General features: G+C 37.0%; 1 protein-coding gene across 2 annotated transcripts; it reads right to left on the reverse strand.

Moving 5' to 3' along the window:
* Positions 1-14,413: 14,413 nt before the first annotated feature.
* Positions 14,414-15,572, reverse strand: LOC131253982 (structural maintenance of chromosomes protein 2-2-like). 2 transcript variants are annotated; one of them, XR_009175402.1, is made up of 4 exons: positions 15,350-15,565; positions 15,063-15,201; positions 14,802-14,895; positions 14,414-14,690 (listed from the first exon to the last, which is right to left on the reverse strand). XR_009175402.1 is itself a non-coding variant. In XM_058255053.1 (3 exons), exons 1-3 carry the CDS (start codon positions 15,451-15,453, stop codon positions 14,598-14,600), a joined length of 291 nt encoding a protein of 96 aa, XP_058111036.1. In that variant the 5' UTR covers positions 15,454-15,572; the 3' UTR covers positions 14,414-14,597. The 2 variants fall into 2 exon arrangements, 1 of the variants encoding a protein (XP_058111036.1); XM_058255053.1 differs by lacking the exon at positions 15,063-15,201 and having other exon boundaries at positions 15,350-15,572.
* Between the last annotated feature and the right edge of the window lie 4,370 nt (positions 15,573-19,942).

Here is a 19,942-nt window from a genome sequence, read left to right on the forward strand (position 1 = left end):
ATACATACATACATAGATCAGGTTATAGGTTTAGGTTTAGGTTATAGGTTATAGGTTTAGGAATTCGGGTTCGGGTTTAAGTTTAGGTTAAGGTTAAGGTTATAGGTTTAGGTTTAGGGATTTGAGAATAGGTTTATAGGTTTAGGTTATAGGTTATAGGTTTAGGTTTAGGTTTAGGTTATAGGTTACAGGTTTAGGTTATAGGGTTAGGTTTAGGGATTTGAGAATAGGTTTAGGTTTAGGTTTAGGTTATAGGTTATAGGTTTAGTTTATAGGTTATAGGTTTAGGTTTAGGTGTAGGTTATAGGTTATAGGTTATAGGTTTGGGTTTAGGTTTAGGTTATAGGTTTAGGTTATAAGTTTAGATTGAGGTTATAGGTTATAGGTTTAGGAATTCAGGTTCGGGTTCAGGTTCGGGTTTAGGTTTAGGTTAAGGTTAAGGCTATAGGTTTAGGTTTAGGGATTTGAGAATAGGTTATAGGTTATAGGTTATAGGATTAGGTTTAGGTTTAGGTTTAGGTTATAGGTTATAGGTTATAGGTTATAGGTGTAGGTTTAGGTTTAGGTTTAGGTTTAGGTTTAGGTTATAGGTTATAGGTTTAGGTTTAGGTTTAGGTTATAGGTTATAGGTTTAGGTTTAGGTTAAGGTTATAGGTTATAGGTTATAGGTTTGGGTTTAGGTTTAAGTTTAGGTTATTGGTAATAGGCTTAGATTGAGGTTATAGGTTATAGGTTTAGGAATTCGGGTTCGGGTTTAGGTTTAGGTTTAGGTTAAGGTTATAGGTTTAGGTTTAAGGATTTGAGAATAGGTAATAGGTTATAGGTTATAGGATTAGCTTTAGGTTTAGCTTTAGGTTTAGGTTATAGGTTATAGGATTAGGTTTAGGTTTAGGTTATAGGTAATAGGTTTAGGTTTAGGGATTTGAGAATAGGTTTAGGTTCAGGTTTAGGTTATAGGTTATAGGTTTAGCTTTAGGTATAGGTTATAGGTTTAGGTTTAGGTGTATGTTATAGGTTATAGGTTTGGGTTTAGGTTTAGGTTTAGGTTTAGATTGAGGTTATAGGTTTAGGTTATAGGTTACAGGTTTAGGTTATAGGTTTAGGTTTAGGGATTTGAGAATAGGTTTAGGTTTAGGTTATAGGTTTAGGTTTAGTTTATAGGTTTAACTTTAGGTTAAGGTTATAGGTTATAGGTTTAGGTGTCAATTATAGGTAGGTTATAGGTTTGGGTTTAGGTATAGGTTATATGTTATAGGTTTAGGTTTAGGTTATAGGTTTAGTTTATAGGTTATATGTTTAGGAATTTAGCTTCGTGTTCGGGTTCGGGTTTAGGTTTAGGTTAAGGTTAAGGTTATAGGTTTAGGTTTAGGGATTTGAGAATAGGTTAGAGGTTATAGGATATAGGTTTAGGTTTTAGGTTATAGGTTTAGGTTTAGGGATTTGAGAATAGGTTTAGGTTTAGGTTTAGTTTATAGGTTATAGGTTTAGTTTTAGGTGTAGGTTATAAGTGGGTTATAGGTTATAGGTTATAGGTTTGGGTTTAGGTTTAGCTTTAGGTTTAGGTTATAGGTTATAGGTTTAGGTTATAGGTTTAGATTGAGGTTATAGGTTATAGGTTTAGGAATTCAGCTTCGGGTTCAAGTTCGGGTTTAGGTTTAGGTTAAGGTTAAGGTTATAGGTTTAGGTTTAGGGATTTGAGAATAGGTTATAGGATTAGTGAAAAGGCCAAGCTATATGTCCTAGAGGGGGGGTGAATAGGACAATGCCAAATAAAAACTTATAACAGCGGAATAATAAAGAATATGATAGCCAAAGTAAATCACAATGCAGTAAATTAAAATATCCTCAAAATTTAAATTTTGAGAGGTTGATACAAACGTTGTTCTAAGGACAACCTTACACCAAAAACTAGAGTTTATGGTAGGACAACCTTATTTCTAGAAAGATCTTTGTATCAAGTCTCAAATCGAAGAGGAATACAAAAATAAATATAAACTGAATTGAAATAACTTGTAATAAAAAATGTATTGTTCTAGGGACAGCCATACACCATAAAAATGGCAGGGCAACCTTGCTGGAACAACTTTCAAATGAAATTGAAAATCAAGCTTATAAAGGAATAGCAGAAAATAAATTCTAAGCTATTACAACATTCTCACAAAGCTTGAATTAAATAATTACAACATTCACCACCATACATACATCCCACAAAAAGAATAAAAAATTAGAAGAATAAAACAATCAACCACAACACAAGGGTTTATAGTGGTTCGCCTGTGTGTTCACCAACTGTTAAACAACAGCCACACAAAAAGCTACTCCACTCCTAATATCCTCACACAGGGGATATTAGCGTTCACTAAAAATAGGTTTTCCCAGGTTCACCCAAAACCCTTACAATTGTGTCTTTGTATGTGGGCTTACACAATTAAAAAAACCCCACTTCTGAGTTTTCCTGGCTTTCCTCAGATAACCAATATAACAAGATTTTTCTGACAAATCTTGAAAGAAACCAAAATAATAGAAAGGAATTTACAATATGTAAAATACCTGAATATCTTCTTTGTTGTAGCAGCCCGGTAGAACCAAATCAAAGTAGATGATTGAATGTCCAAGTTCAATGTCCAGTACTCGATTACAATGGTTCTAATTCTAATTGATTTTAAATTAAACCAAACAGGGCTTGCCTTAATTGATTTTGATTCCAAAGAAAGGGAATAATAATTCCTCTTTTCAAATCAGATTGGAATAGTAGAAACAAAATCAATTAAAATAAAGCTAAGGAAAGAAGAATATTAAATAAGCACACTTAGCTTAGATGGAGCACAGAATTATCTCTCAGAAGTTCGACGAAGATTGGCTTAAATACTTTTATTAAATCGATGATTTCTTCTGAGATTCGTACACTATTTATAAGTGAGAAGATCGGGTCTTCGACTGGTCTAGAGTGCTCTTCGACTAGTCGAAGCAACAACAGATATTTGAAAAATCCGGCGGGATATGCTCTGACCGTTCTACGACTGGTCGAAGCTCTCCTACGACTGGTCGTAGGTCTTGCAAATCTTCGCTGGACTTCGAGTCGAAGATTGTACGACTGGTCAAAGATCAGTCAACATTGTTCCTACGACTGGTCGAACAGATTCCTGGACTAGTCGAAGGCTAACAGATTTTATCTGAAATTTGTAACAAACTCACGACTGGTCGAGGATTTTCTTAGACTGGTCGAAGCAAGTCTAGGACTAGTCGAAGAAGGCCTAGGACTAGTCGAAGAACAGACCAATCACATGTAAAATAACATTCGACTTATGTATCCAAAATGACCTACTTCTAAGGTCAACCTATGGTCAATCAAACCTCAATCATGAAGTAAAGGACATTGAAACATTCGGAACAAATGACCTTGAAGTATCAGTCTTGAAGTCTTGATGTAGATCAAACCTTGATGTAGCTCAATCTTGAAAGTGTACAAACTACCTTGAACTCTTCTTGAAGTCTTACAGCTTGAGTCTTGTCTTGTGAGCAGTTCTTTCATTCAAGATCGATCCTTGTACTTGTGAGCTTTGCTTGTTGTGAGCTTATCTTGGTCATGAAAGTTGATCCTTGAAATAGCTTCACTTAAGCAAGTTATATATAACATAACAGTGATTTTGGCACCACAAATTTGACAACAGACAGGGATATAAACTATAGCACTTACAATCTCCCCCTTTGTCAAATTAGTGACAAAACACATAATCAAGATAAACAAGAGTAAGACTCTTCAATATTCAACATTCAACCAGATTCAATCAACAAGATCATATACTCAAGATCAACCATATACTCCCCTTGACTCCCCACTCCCCCTGAGTAACATATCCAATGCTACTCCTCCCATAATCACATTAAGAACAAACCATTCTCCCCCTTTTTGTCACAATATGACAAAGGAGAACTAAATAAAGAAATTCATGAGAGTAAACATGAGAAGGAAATAGAGTATAGCAAAAGAGTCATAGAGATACTCAAGATAGCATCACATATATCCAGCATAAATGTTACATCAAGAACAAATATCTAGCATAAAACATAAATAGAATCCAAATCAAAATCAGCCAAGTGCTAAGACATAAAGTTATTACAGACCAAAAGTCTCATAAAAACTAGTCAAAACTAGAACTTGATGAAGGAGAAGGAATAGAAGGGTCAAGTTGGTGCATGCCTTTGTTCAAGCGCCTAAGATATTTGCGCATGTACTTGAATTGCAAATCATGAGCAACAGACATGTTTTCCAACTTAACATTTATATCCTCAACTTTACCCTCTAATGCACTCAGACGTGCATCAACATCAGATGGTACAAAATCTGGATCATTAGCTGAGTCAGAATCTAGTTCCCTCAAAAATGTCATCCATATTAATGTCAACACCAGCTTCTTCAGGACCACCACCACCACCATCACCTTGTTCAGGAAGCAGATCCAACTTCATCTTATTGATATTTGTATTGTTGAAGATTAGATGATGGATTGGTGCTTCATCAACAGGCATATCGACTAACATATGAGTAGCCAATACAGTCATAAAATATGCAAAAGGAATGTCACTATGACCAGGATGGAGTTGAAACTGAATAATGAAATGACAGATTAAGGATGGCAAACAAATTTGAGTACCATTTGAGATAGCATGGATAACACGAACCATAAACGAAGTCAAGTCAGATTTATTACCCGAACGAGGATACAGATTAGACACAAAGATACTGTGGAGAATTCTGTATTTGGGTAAAAAATACCTTGCGGGGAGTGCATTCCCTTTTTGAGTCCATTGAACATCCATGTTGCACAAGTCTCTAGTTAGCATGCATTTTTCAACCATTGAGGGTTTATCAGTTAAATTATGGATAGGAATACCCTCATCATTCACAGGAATTTCCATAAGGGCTGAAATTAAATGACGATCAACGTCAAAAGGCTCTTCTCTAGTAGAAATTTGAAAAGTTAAATTATCCTGTGAAAATGCACTAATACATGTAAACATGGATTGTGCAATGGACCGGTATGCAGGCCCACCCCAATGTAATAAGTTAACCCAACCTACAGCTTCAAGCATAGGAAGGATGTCAAAAGGTGTAATATGATTAATATCAACAGGAAGCTCAACAATAACATTACGAGATCTAATGTCCCTAACATATGATGGATCATCATTAGGAACAAGAAGATGACGCTTAGAGATAGCGGTCGATCTGGAGGAAGAAGATGGATCACGGGAAGTAGTTTTTCTACCTCTAAAAGCCATTTGCAACAAGGATTTAAAGGAATAAAGAAGTTGCAAAGGATTGAGAAGTGGGTTTGCTCAAAACAGATTTTTTAAAATCTAAACCCCAAATCTCAATGATTTTCAAAATAGAAAGCTTTAAGAGAGAAAAGGAAGCAATCTTGACACAAATATGCAAGAAAAACGGGATTTGGAACACTAACCTTGAAGGACTTGAAGGATGGGTTCGACGAGTCGAAGTTCGGCTCCAAGGAGAAGAAAGAAGAAATGAGGAAGAAAGTGAAAAATCCCTAATTTTAAGTGAAACACGTGTTCCATGACTGGTCGTGGGTATCTACGACCGGTCGTAGTACGACCGGTCGCGTATACTCACGACTGGTCGAATAAACCCCAAAAATTCAAATTACTTGCAATTTAAACAAAAAAAATGGAATTTAATCTAGCAAATATATACAATATTATACAAGAAGGCATAAATTATCAATTTAAAATGCACATGCCAAGATCAAATTTCATCTTTTTAAACCTGCTTTTATCAAGAGGTTTTGTGAAAATATCAGCACGTTGATCTTCAGTAGGAATATATTCTAGAGATATAACTTTTTCTTCTACTAATTCCCTTATATAATGAAATCTAATGTCAATATGCTTAGTACGAGAATGCTGAATAGGATTTTTTGAAATATTTATCACACTGGAATTATCACAATGTAATAACATAGAATCCTGTTTAATTCCATAATCACTTAGCATTCGTTGCATCCAAACAAGCTGTGTACATGCATTACCAGCTGCGATATACTCAGCTTCAGCTGTTGAAAGTGATATAGAATTTTATTTCTTACTAAACCAGGAAACTAGACAATTTCCAATGTAAAAACAACCACCACTGGTTGATTTTCTATCATCTAGATTACCAGCCCAGTCAGCATCCGAGTACCCAGCTAATTGGACATTGGTTTCATGAGGATACCAGAGACCGAGATTTACAGTACTTGCGACATATCTAATAATTCGCTTGACAGCAATCAAGTGAGATTCTTTTGGATCAGATTGATATCTTGCGCAAATACTAACACTTAGAGAAATATCAGGTCTACTAACAGTTAAATATAACAAACTACCAATCATACTCCGATAAAGTTTTGAGTCAACATTTTTACCATTAGAGTCTTTTGATAGTTTCAGGGTAGTACTCATAGGAGTATCGAAATTCTTGCCATTCTCAAATCCAAATCTCTTGATTAGATTCAAGGCATACTTAGATTGAGAAATGAATATTCCTTCAATTTGAGTATAACCTTGTACCACCAGTCTAGCCTTGTTTCTAATTATATTTCCACATTCGTCAAACTTATTTTTAAAAATCCATTTTGTTCCAATGATGTGTTTATCTTCAGGTCTTGGTACGAGATACCAAACATCATTTCTTACGAATTGGTTGAGTTCATCTTACATTGCAACAATCCAGTTCTCATCAACAAGAGCTTCTTTTACATTAGATGGTTCAATTTGGGATGTAAAACATACATAATTACATATATCCTCAAGTTGTCTACGGGTGCGAACACCGGTGAGAGGGTTTCCAAGAATTTGTGTGGTTGGATGATCTTTAACAGTCCTCAACTCAGAATCAGTCTGATTCGACGAAGTATCGGGTCTATCAATGATTAGTACTTCATCATTATCTGAATTAGAAATAGGTGTGTTTAAATGATCATCAATGACAACATTTATGGATTCTTGAATCACCAGTCCTTTTGTTCAGAACCCTATAAGCTCGACTGTTTAAAGAATATCCTAGAAAAACACCTTCATCACTCTTCGTATCGAACTTTCCCAAATTTTCACGATCACGTAAAATATAGCACTTGCTGCCAAAAACTCGAAAGTATTTAACAGTAGGCTTTTTATTGAACCACAATTCGTAAGTTGTTTTATTATTATCTTTGCTAGTGTATACTCGGTTAATAATATAGCAAGCTGTGTTGACTGCTTCAGCCCAAAGATTTTTAGAGAGCTTCATGCTGTTCAACATGACATTAGCCATTTCTTGAAGCACCCTGTTCTTTCTTTCTACAATTCCATTTTGTTGTAGAGTTTTGGGAGCAGAGAATTCATGTAATATTCCTTGGTCGGTACAGAACTTCTCAAAATTGCTATTCTCAAATTCAGATCCATGATCACTACGAATTTTACTGATTTGAGAAGATTTTTCAGTTTGAATCCTTTTGAGAACTTTTCTTACTTCTTCAAGGGTTTCAGATTTGTCCCTTAAGAAGACTACCCATGTATATCTGGTAAAGTCATCAACTATTACCAGGATATACTTTTTACCACCACAACTTTCCGTTCTGGTAGGTCCTATCATATCCATGTGGAGAAGTTCGAGTGGTCTAGATGTGGTATTTGAATTCACCTTTTTGTGTGAGTTCTTTGTTTTTTTGCCTATCTGGCATTCACCACATATTTTATCTAATTTCTGAAGTTTGGGTAAACCTCTTACAAGTTCTCGTTTGCTCAATCGATATAAATTTCGATAATGTACATGTCCAAGACGTTTGTGCCATAAATCACTCTCGTCTGTATGGACCATGTAACATGTTTGATTAGATGAGCTGGATTCACTAATAATATAGCAATTTTTAGACGTTCTACGTCCAGTTAATATTACAGAACCCTTATTGTTTAGTATTTCACAGCTTTGATTAGAAAACCGAACATTATGGTTATTATCACATATTTGTGATATACTAAGCAAGTTGTGCTTTAGGCCTTCAATGTATAAAACATTTTTAAACATAGGAAGATTAAAAAGTTGAACCATACCTTGGCCTATAATCTTGCAATTGCTACCATCACCAAATGTGACTGAATCATCAGTCATATCTTTCAGATCGGTGAATAAAGCTTTGTCACCTGTCATATGCCTGGAGCATCCACTGTCTAGGTACCACTTTGAATGACTTGTTGCTTTGAAAGCAGTGTGAGCAACCAAGCAGGTGACTTTAGGAACCCATTTCATAACTGTTTTAGGTTTAGGAACATAGTTGGTCTTCTTTTGTGTATATTTGTAGGAATGACCTGTAGAGTTAGATTTTAAGAGCTCCTTGAGTAAATCAACTATCTTTTCAGCTAGTGGATTTCGTTTCTGATTAAAGTTGACATGGCTGCTTCTAGGTTTTTGAAAAGTTTTTGAATTTCTAGAAAAATCTTGATAAGTACTTTTCCCTTTTGAGTTTGAGGACTCTCCTTTAACAAACATAGGAGGAGTATACTTTTGTTTAGGAGGTAAATTTTTATCATAGCCCAACCCGGATTGATCGCCACATTTTCTTGATCCGGATAAAAGTTTTTCTAACTTTGGATCACCTTGGGCATATTTCCATGTGTCCTTTAGACTCAGAAGAGAAGATACTTCAGTTTTAAGATTCTCAATTTCAGATTTTAAATCAACAATTAGTGAGTTTTTGAATTCCAAATCGCATTTTGATTTTTTAAAACAATCTAAAATTTGTGATTTTTCTAAGACAAGTGATTCAAAACAATTTTTGAGTTTAGAAAACTTTTCTTTTTGAAGTTTAAGTTTAACAGTAATTTTACAACTTTCCTTATATAGGGCATTGTAAGCGTCTTGAAGATCATCTTCATTTTCACATTCACTATTCAGATTTTCTTCACTTGTAGAGTCATTATCTGAAAATGTGAATTTGGCTAGAGTCATAAGAGCTTTAACCTCATTGCCCGACTCAGTTTCAGAATCTTCTGATTCAGAAGAACCTTCAGAATCAGATGATTCATCCCATGTAGCCAACATACCCTTCTTCTTGGGTTTGTCCCTTTTAGGACATCTATTTGCTAAGTGCCCATATTCTAGACAGTTGTAACATTGACTATCTTTCAAAGATTTTTGAAATTTGGGTCTAAACTTCTTTTTGTCATTTGATTTTTGAAAATCAACCCTTTTCTTGCTTTTGAAAATCTTGTAAAATTTTTTAGCTAAAAGAGCCATATCATCTTCTGAATCAGAATTTTCTTCTGAATTACATTTAGAAGATTTTAGTGCGATAGATTTTCCTTTAGGAGCTTTAAAGTTTAACTCGCAGGTTTGTAGAGAACTAACTAGTTCTTCTACCCTCATATTATCCGTATCACGAAGTTCCTAGATCGCGGTTACTTTAGAATTGAACCGTTCAGGAAGTGAGCGTAATATTTTTGCACATACTTTACTTTCTGGGATTTTATCGCCAAGACCCCACATTGAGTTTACAATGTCATTCAATCTAGTGTAAAAGTCCATAAACATTTCATTTTCCTCCATATGAATTTCTTCAAATCTGGTTGTGAGGAGTTGGACTTTAGATTTTTTGACAATTGTAGTACCCTCGTGTGTCATTTCTAATATATCCCAAGCTTGCTTTGCAGTATCACAGGAAATGATTCTTTTGAACTCATCTGGTGATAGTGCGTAAGTAATTGCATTTAGTGCTTTAGCATTTGCATTACTCTCACTTTTCTGAAGTGTGGTCCATTGGTAATATGGTGTTACTTTCATTGATTTTGAACCGTCAACCCCAGTAACTTCCATGATAGGAGGATTCCATTCAGTCACTGTGGCTTGCCACACATTTTCATCCATTGATTTGAGGAAGATCCTCATTCTGGCTTTCCAATAGGCATAGTTGGACCCATCAAAGGGTGGAGGCCTTGTGACTGAAAGGCTATCAAAATTTGACATCTTAAATAGCTTAAATCGTTAGCTCAGGAATTAAATCCAAGAATTAAAAAAAAGAGGAGCTATTAGGCTTTGATACCACTTGAAAAGGCCAAGCTATATGTCCTAGAGGGGGTGAATAGGACAATGCCAAATAAAAACTTATAACAGCGGAATAATAAAGAATATGATAGCTAAAGTAAATCACAATGCAGTAAATTAAAATATCCTCAAAATTCAAATTTTGAGAGGTTGATACAAACGTTGTTCTAAGGACAACCTTACACCAAAAATCAGAGTTTATGGTAGGACAACCTTATTTCTAGAAAGATCTTTGTATCAAGTCTCAAATCGAAGAGGAATACAAAAATAAATATAAACTGAATTGAAATAACTTGTAATAAAAAATGTATTGTTCTAGGGACAGCCATACACCATAAAAATGGCAGGGCAACCTTGCTGGAACAACTTTCAAATGAAATTGAAAATCAAGCTTATAAAGGAATAGCAGAAAATAAATTCTAAGCTATTACAACATTCTCACAAAGCTTGAATTAAATAATTACAACATTCACCACCATACATACATCCCACAAAAAGAATAAAAAATTAGAAGAATAAAACAATCAACCACAACACAAGGGTTTATAGTGGTTCGCCTGTGTGTTCACCAACTGTTAAACAACAGCCACACAAAAAGCTACTCCACTCCTAATATCCTCACACAGGGGATATTAGCGTTCACTAAAAATAGGTTTTCCCAGGTTCACCCAAAACCCTTACAATTGTGTCTTTGTATGTGGGCTTACACAATTAAAAAAACCCCACTTCTGAGTTTTCCTGGCTTTCCTCAGATAACCATAACAAGATTTTTCTGGCAAATCTTGAAAGAAACCAAAATAATAGAAAGGAATTTACAATATGTAAAATACCTGAATATCTTCTTTGTTGTAGCAGCCCGGTAGAACCAAATCAAAGTAGATGATTGAATGTCCAAGTTCAATGTCCAGTACTCGATTACAATGGTTCTAATTCTAATTGATTTTAAATTAAACCAAACAGGGCTTGCCTTAATTGATTTTGATTCCAAAGAAAGGGAATAATAATTCCTCTTTTCAAATCAGATTGGAATAGTAGAAACAAAATCAATTAAAATAAAGCTAAGGAAAGAAGAATATTAAATAAGCACACTTAGCTTAGATGGAGCACAGAATTATCTCTCAGAAGTTCGACGAAGATTGGCTTGAATACTTTTATTAAATCGATGATTTCTTCTGAGATTCGTGCACTATTTATAAGTGAGAAGATCGGGTCTTCGACTGGTCTAGAGTGCTCTTCGACTAGTCGAAGCAACAACAGATATTTGAAAAATCCGGCGGGATATGCTCTGACCGTTCTACGACTGGTCGAAGCCTTCCTACGATGTCGTAGGTCACCTACGACCGGTCGTAGGTTTCCTTCGACTGGTCGTAGGTCCTGCAAATCTTCGCTGGACTTCGAGTCGAAGATTGTACGACTGGTCGAAGATCAGTCGACACTGTTCCTACGACTGGTCGAACAGATTCCTGGACTAGTCGAAGGCTAACAGATTTTATCCAGAATTTGTAACAAACTCACGATTGGTCGAGGATTTTCTTAGACTGGTCGAAGCAAGTCTAGGACTAGTCGAAGAAGGCCTAGGACTAGTCAAAGAACAGACCAATCACATGTAAAATAACATTCGACTTATGTATCCAAAATGACCTACTTCTAAGGTCAACCTATGGTCAATCAAACCTCAATCATGAAGTAAAGGACATTGAAACATTCAGAACAAGTGACCTTGAAGTATCAGTCTTGAAGTCTTGATGTAGATCAAACCTTGATGTAGCTCAATCTTGAAAGAGTACAAACTGCCTTGAACTCTTCTTGAAGTCTTGCAGCTTGAGTCTTGTCTTGTGAGCAGTTCTTTCATTTAAGATCGATCCTTATACTTGTGAACTTTGCTTGTTGTGAGCTTATCTTGTTCATGAAAGTTGATCCTTGAAAGAGCTTCACTTAAGCAAGTTATATATAACATAACAGTGATTTTGGCACCACAAATTTGACAACAGACAGGGATATAAACTATAACACTTACAATTAGGTTTAGGTTCAGGTTTAGGTTATAAGTTTAGGTTTAGGTTTAGGTTTAGGGATTTGAGAATAGGTTTAGGTTTAGGTTATAGGTTTAGATTAAGGTTATAGGTTATAGATTTAGTAATTCGGGTTCGAGTTCGGGTTTGGGTTCGGGTTCGGGCCTGTAATGATGTTTATTTGTCATTTAACCTGTTCACAAGATCACACAGACAGTGATGTAGGGAAAAAATAAATATCAGTGGTTCCCAGCTTCCAGGGACCCTCGCTCAACATTCGGATATCTCCGATGCACATCCGGATCTGCTTCATCAATTTCGAGATAATACATAAACACGGGCCTGTCCAAATGGCTAAGCCACCTATATTGTTGTTCATAGGAAATGTATAGCTTCATCATGGTTATAACAGCGGTTCCCACCTTCTAGGGACCCCCGTTCAACTTCCGGATAGCTCCAACGCAAATCCAGATCTACTTCATCAATTTCGAGATAATACATAAACACGGGCCGTCCAAATGGCCAGGCCACCCATATTGCTATCCATAGGAGATGGACAGCTTTATCATAGTCATAACAACGGTTCCCACCTTCTAGGGACCCCTGCTCAACATCCGGATAGCTTCGACGCACATCCGGATCTGCTTCATCAATTTTGAGATAATATATAAACATGGGCCTATCCAAATGGCCAGGCCACCCATATTACTATCCATAGGAAATGGACAGCTTCATCATGGTCATAACAGTGGTTCCCACCTGTAAGGGATGGAGGAGAAACTAATACGAGAAGTTTATATGATGTGGGGTCGTGATCCAGATCAAACGGTTGGACTTGATTATTTTCTGCTGTGAGAATTACTCGGTCTGACTCTCAAAATCCTCAAAAAGACAATCATGTTACCTCAGATATGATATTTTGCCAATGGATCTATGCTCCCTATAACACCCTTCTGAATCATATAGCCCCAAAAATTAGGTCCTAAAACACCCTTCCAAATTCAAAAGCATGGTACCTGAGTTTTCATATGTGACAAAGCCAATTCCTCGATGTCGCTTGGATACTAGTTCTTAAAACACATTGAATATCAAATCTCAATGTCTTTGATATTAAAGATACAAACATACAGACACAAGTTTTATAGAAAAGATAGAAATAAGAAAGCCAGTATAGAACTATAGGGAATCAACTCCTTTAATTGCCCATAATCATACCAATAGAGCATGTTTGCAATTAACTGTACACCACATGGTAGAGAAATTTCATCCAGTCCACTCATCCATTAAATGTGTCACCATATTTTCACCTGGATCTTAAAAATCAGTCTAACCCAAAACTTAGGTGGGCCACACCATAAAAACTCTAAATTATAAATCTTAAAAATCAGTCCAATCTAAGACTTGGGTGGGCCACACCATAGAAATAATGTAAAATCATGCTCAAAAACTCTAAATTCAGTTCATCCTAGTCTGGTGCATTAGATGATTGAATAAGACACCATATAAACACTAATATAGTGGACCCCACATGCAACTTACATTCTTGCAATAGCGGGACTTCCATCTCAACTATCCCCCCATATTGTAGACAACCTACATTTTAAATAGGCCTAAATTTTTAGGTCCTAGTGGTGGATCTCATGTACATGACATATTCCATGCACGTCAGCAAATAGTCACACCCGCAAATAAGGGTAAAAGCACTTACAATAATATAAATATCTCCTAAAGAATTTGAGAATTTTGTAATGTGGTTTTATAAAGAAATGGTTGCGTAGAATGGCTATAATATTCTTGACCATGCAATCCCTCCTCTTGGACCTTCGTGTACCTGCACAAAAGAAAAAGGGACAAAGGAGACCCTGGCTTGAGCAGGGGACCCTCCGATGCCAAAGTCGGGCCTGGATTCTAGGTCTAAGAGTATTGAGGAGCTTTTTAGAGAGGATTTGTTCCGTACCTCTCAAGGTGACAGGGGTCCTTCTTTTATAGCTACTGGGGCGTGTGTCGCACGAGGATTCTCTTCCCGATATTGAGCGCGGGATCTTCTCCTGGGATCACGGGGATAAGATCGTGCCCATCTTGAGCCTTCATCCGATCCCGTGAACTTCGGGGTCGGAGATCTTATCCCAAGATATCCGGGATGAGGCTCGACCTAGCGATGGTCGGTCTGGCAGGGTGGTCCGCCCGACGCATGCCCGGGACGCTGATGAGTCGTCCGAACCGACTCAACCTTTGTCTCGGTTTAGCGCACCATGCCTCGGACTTGACACATCCTTTTGTGATCCGAGGCATTAAGTCCGATAAAGAAATGGTTGCGTAGAATGGCTATAATATTCTTGACCATGCAATCAATAGAATGCATCGAAATTTAAAAATAAACATGTGCAAGAATTCAATTCAAAGCTTCAAGCTCACTGAAATATACCAACAAAAGTAAATGGCATTATTGATTTTCAACTATAAAGCATAAAATATGAACTGGAACATGAGAGCCGAGAAGTCTTGACTCACTTGTTCAATTTAACGCAAGTAACTTTTAGTGTTTCCTTCTTCTTTTCATCAAGCTCTTCAATCACCTTCTTGATTTTTGACTGATCATTCTAAGCAAGAGAAGAATACAGTAAATAAACATCTTCAGACATAAACAAATTCAATTTTTTTTTTAAAAAAAAGATGAGATCCTTTACAGGCTGAGAAATACAACAATATACCTCAATGATATTTTTCTTGGATAATAAGTCATTGTATTCATCTTCAGCTTTCTCGAACATTGTCAGAACTTTTTTGTTGACCCTCTTCTCAAGGCTGAAAGCAATCAATTAGATTAACTGAGATGCATGTCCATTAACCTTCTTCTTTAAAAAAAAATGCAAAACCAAACATCAATTAGGTGTTGAATCATACTATTTCATTGTCATGGAAAAGAAAACAAAGAAGCACAGGAAACAACACAACAAGTAATCTAATCACACCCAGATTGTTCATCTTGAAGTTTCTCAAGTTCCTCCCTTGATTTACGAGGGTCACGAGATGAGAAGTCATAATTTATCCCACTTTTTCCAAATAATTGTTTCTTAGCTGCAATCCAACTATGCCTTTCTAGTACTTTATCTACCTTTAGGGAGAAATCTTTATGTTCCACATCTATTCGCTTAATCTATGTGAATGGGAAAGAGTGGGTTTCTATCAAGAACACATCCACAATTTCATAGATTAAGCAAGTTAAATAAAATAGGAACAAAATAACCACTGCAAGTACCTCATTTTCCAATTTTTTCCTCTCAACATTTGCATCACTAATTTTATGTTGAAGCTTTTACTGCTCCTTGACAATGGCACTGACTCAGCGTCACATTCTTTCATCTTTGAACGACTCAAATTGAGCTCAGATTAGGCTTGATCATATTCCTTCTTTATGGAACTAACCTGCAATAGGAAAGGCAATAAAGACGTGTGCATTTTGTGTTTAGCAAAAAGGGTTAGATTGTAAGTTTAAGCACCTTGCTTGTAAGGTTATCTACTTCTGTAGTGAGGCTATTTATCTGTGTCTGTAAAGAAACCAATTGATTTTCCAGGGAAGCATGCTCATGAATGGCTGCTTCCTTCTCCCTGTAATGACCCTGAAAATTTTGTGTTATTCTTTCCTTAGTAGCTATTTGGGGTAATTAGCGCTATACTCGATTGCTTGTGAAATTTGCATCAATCACTTTAAATTTGATCTGCATGACTCAAAACTTGTAGATTAGCTAGCGCTATGTTACTCTGAAATCTGGGATTCATCGCTAAACCCAGTTGTTCTGGGAAATTTTTAGAAGTTCTGGATCGGACCTAAACCACGCGTCGAAAGTCCGATAGCAATGATCTTAGGTTGTTGCGGTCGCCTGGTTGGACTTGGTCATCACCTCAAAAAATAAGTCCGGGTGATATTCTGGGTCGATTTGTTTGAGTTCGGAGTGAAGAGTGTGAGAACGGTTGGAAAGTAAATATGATTTTATGAAATCTGAGTCATGTCACTTGCGCTATGATTTTAAGCAATCTGACCGTTGGATTCTGACCCAATTTCACCCTCTGATCAGGGAAGGTGGCCCAGGCATGTCCTTGTGCTTGTGGACCTGATCGAGATTCAGTGACCGTTGAATTGAGTGTGGTTCGCCACGGTTGATCTGAAGATCCAGTCGGTACGAAAACTCAGCCTGACCAAGATCCATGGTCAGTGAGCTAAAGTCCAACCTTTCGTGGTAATAGGCCCACCAGAAGTGCTTTGTTGGATCGTGAGAGGCCTATTTTGGTTATACCCTAATTATACCTTGGCCCTGGGGTTATTTTCATCAATGTTTGGCCTATATATAGACCTTAAAACCCTAGCTCTCTTTTCCATACGAATTTCCTAACCCTAGCTAAGTGAGAGAGAGGAAAAGAGAGAGAAAGTGAGAGAGAAGTTGGTGAATCATCTTAGATTCTTTCTTGTTCTCCTTCATCCTTTAACCTTCACTTTGAATCGTTATTCCAGTGATTTTTGAGTTCATCTTTGGGTAAGTTAACCTAACCCTAATCTGTGTTAGAGCTTAGAATAGTCTTTGTGATGTTGTATCTCATTTCTTTTCTTGCCTTAGGTTGTTTTGTCGCCGTTAACGAAGACATATCGTCTGAAATCAGTTCGGTGTTCTTTTCTGGATTAAGGTGCGGACTTTAATCGTATAGGTTATGGTTTTCAAGGCTTTCAATACCAGTGAATGGTTTATTCTTGCTATGGATAAGATTTCACATGCTAAATGTTATATTTATGTTGCGTTCCTGATATGCATGTGATTTATTGAGATTTGTGTATTCTATGTGTATGTATAAAGTACCGTATGCGTAAAAAATATGAACATGTGATTGCCATGATTATTTGTCGTGTACTTATGCTAGATGTATGTGCGACAACTTCTTGGTAAAAGGGATTGTCCAAATGCGTGTTTTCAACATATGTCATGTATGTTGAACTATGTATTCTAAATGTTTGTAAAAATGCCTCAATGATCCAAAGTGTAATATATTATACTATTTATGGGCGTTGAGAAGCGATTCTCAACTCTCCCACTAGTGTGTATGATTTCCTTCATGTAAGTTACATTCCTTGTTTAATTTCAAGTTTTACTTATGCTTAAATCCGTGTTAAGTTGATATTCTTCAGATGCTTACATACCATATGATTTGAGTTGTTGTTCCATTACTATTCTAAATTGTTGATATCAATACCTGTTATAGTGGAATGTGTTTGAGACTATGAATAGTCCAGGAAATTGGTAATCGGCCTTAAGTTCGTGGTTGAGGTTGCTTTCGCCACATAGGACGTGATTAGACGAACCCGAGTCGTATTAGAGTTGTCGGCAGTGGTTTGGCCACGCGGAGTGTTTACGCACTCTATGTCATTCAACCTAACGTACGCTCGTGCTAGTCGAGTTCATCAAGTAACCCGATTGTCCGATGTATGTTCACCATGTATGGACGCTACTGCTTGAATCTAGGGTACCAGACTTACCAATGTAATCCTATTAACCATGGTACCTTGATCCGCTAAGACTCATATGCCGGACATGGTGGTATGGGACATCGTGGTCGAGCTATCGGCCTACGCTGGGGTGATGAGCCTCCCCATAGTGATCAGTGAGCAACCAAACTTGTGAGCCGATTATGGTGGTATGGGACACTATATTCGTGCTGTCGGCCTACATTGATTGGTGACGAGCCCTTTGTAGTGACCTCGAGCATGCCTGGATACCGTATTGAGATGACGAGCCTTGTTGTGGTAACGACGGTATGATAGGCATGCATTGATTGGTGACAAGCCCTTTGCAACGACCTAAAACCATATGATCGTATGAGATGTCTAGGACTGACGACCCTAGTATGGATCACTGTTTGCATGGTGACACGAGGAAGGTACTTTAGCTTCCCAATCCTGCTATATGAAAAGGACTAATAAAAACTTGGTAATCATGTTCATGCACCGCATTTGCATGTGCTTTGTAGATGTGGCGCACTTTGAGGCGATATCATGCGTAACGTAAGATGAAGATGCTGAGGGTATACGCGTGAGGGCACGCATCATTTTGCATACATCCTTACATTAACAAGAGTACTTAGGACATGTTTGATTGTTCTGCTTTATCATTACTGCTTGATTGAATTGATAATATGTTAACCTGTGCTTTATTGTTCCATTGAGTTGATTACTCACTCTCACGTTCTGGGGCGGTGTTTAAACACCCACCAGACTCTGTCTTAGTTGCTGATGTTGCAGATGTTGATGCGACTTCTGAGGCAGAGCGGGAGATGGATGATGATGAGGCTGCTTTCTCTTTTATGCAGTTTTCAGACGGGTTCTAGTGAGCCTTGTTCTGATGCGCGGGATTTTGGGATTTCTTTTGGGAATTAAACGATGTAAATTGATACTTATAATTTTGATAGCAACACTTACATTACGACCTGGTATGTATTTCAGGGATTTGCACATATACACATATATCTCTTTAAGTCTTCCGCTTGCTTTCTTCACTTATTCCTGAATTATATTTGCTATTTGGCTTAATCTATTCCATGTTTTATGCACTAATACAGACAACATACATCCTTCATTAAATATGTTGCATAAGTGATGTTTTGGAACTCGGGAGCTGAGTTATGCTCGACCCCCGAATTTCTGGGCGTTACAGTCTCTCTCTTTCATTTTCAAAGTCTAAATCCTTTCACAATTGAATGCATCAAAATTTAAAAATAAATATGTGCAAGAATGCACCAATTACAATAAGAAGTGTGTGAGTAGGATTCTGATTACTACCATCCCTACATGTATGCAAGATCCAATTTATCTAGTGGTTGCCACTGTATATGTGTTGCGGCTAGAAAAATCAGGTTGTTCTGTTTTTGAGATGAGCCACATATGTATGGTAAGAATGGAAACTGAGTCAACTGGCAATCCAGATTTGATGCCCATGTATGGCCCAACTGAGAACCAGACAGACCTGATGAAAGGCCTGGATTTCGCATGCAAGGAGAGTAGGATTCAATATGCTACTTCTACAAGAAGTCTTAACAGGTTTCAGTTATAACTGAGTATATGAACACTGATGGATGTCCAACGGGAAAAGAAGAAACTGTGTGTTAATGGGTGGGGCCTAGTCTGCTAGACAAGATTCCTAGACCCAACATGAGTTACAATGCAAATAAAATGGCACATGAACTGAGAGTTACAGAGCTGCATGAAATAAAAAATGCTACATGAGACTGCAAAATTATGAGCGCATGCACGTTTGAATAAAAGATTTAGGCTTCATGCTACTGGAATAGATGACCCCGCAGTTTATTAGAAATGGTTCTTGTTGAAAAAAAAAACTAGTAGGGATGTCGTTTCATTGGTATAATTGGACAACTTAAATCATGCACCCAATCGTGATCCCGTAAGGCAGTCAAGACGAGTGCAGGAAAATGTGGCTGACGTGGATGAGGGGATCATGGGCCTCACAACATTAGTACATTGCACCCAGTGGCTTTTTCCACTCAAATTCCTACTTACATGCATATCATCATCAAAGCCATCTGTAACGCCCTGAAATTCGGGGATCGAGCATAACTCAGCTCCCGAGTTCCAAAACATCACTTATGCAATATATTTAATGATGAATGTATGTTGTCTATATTAGCGCATAAAACATGGTATAGATTAAGCCAAATAGCAGATATAATTCAGGGATAAGTGAAGAAAGCAAGCGGAAGACTTATAGAAATATATGTGTACAAGTGCAAATCCCTGAAGTACATGCACAACCAGGTCGTAATGTAAGTGTTGCTATCAAAATTACAAGTATCA

The sequence above is a fragment of the Magnolia sinica genome, chromosome 8 (genome assembly GCF_029962835.1).
Source record: "Magnolia sinica isolate HGM2019 chromosome 8, MsV1, whole genome shotgun sequence".
NCBI classification, from domain to species: Eukaryota; Viridiplantae; Streptophyta; class Magnoliopsida; order Magnoliales; family Magnoliaceae; genus Magnolia; species Magnolia sinica.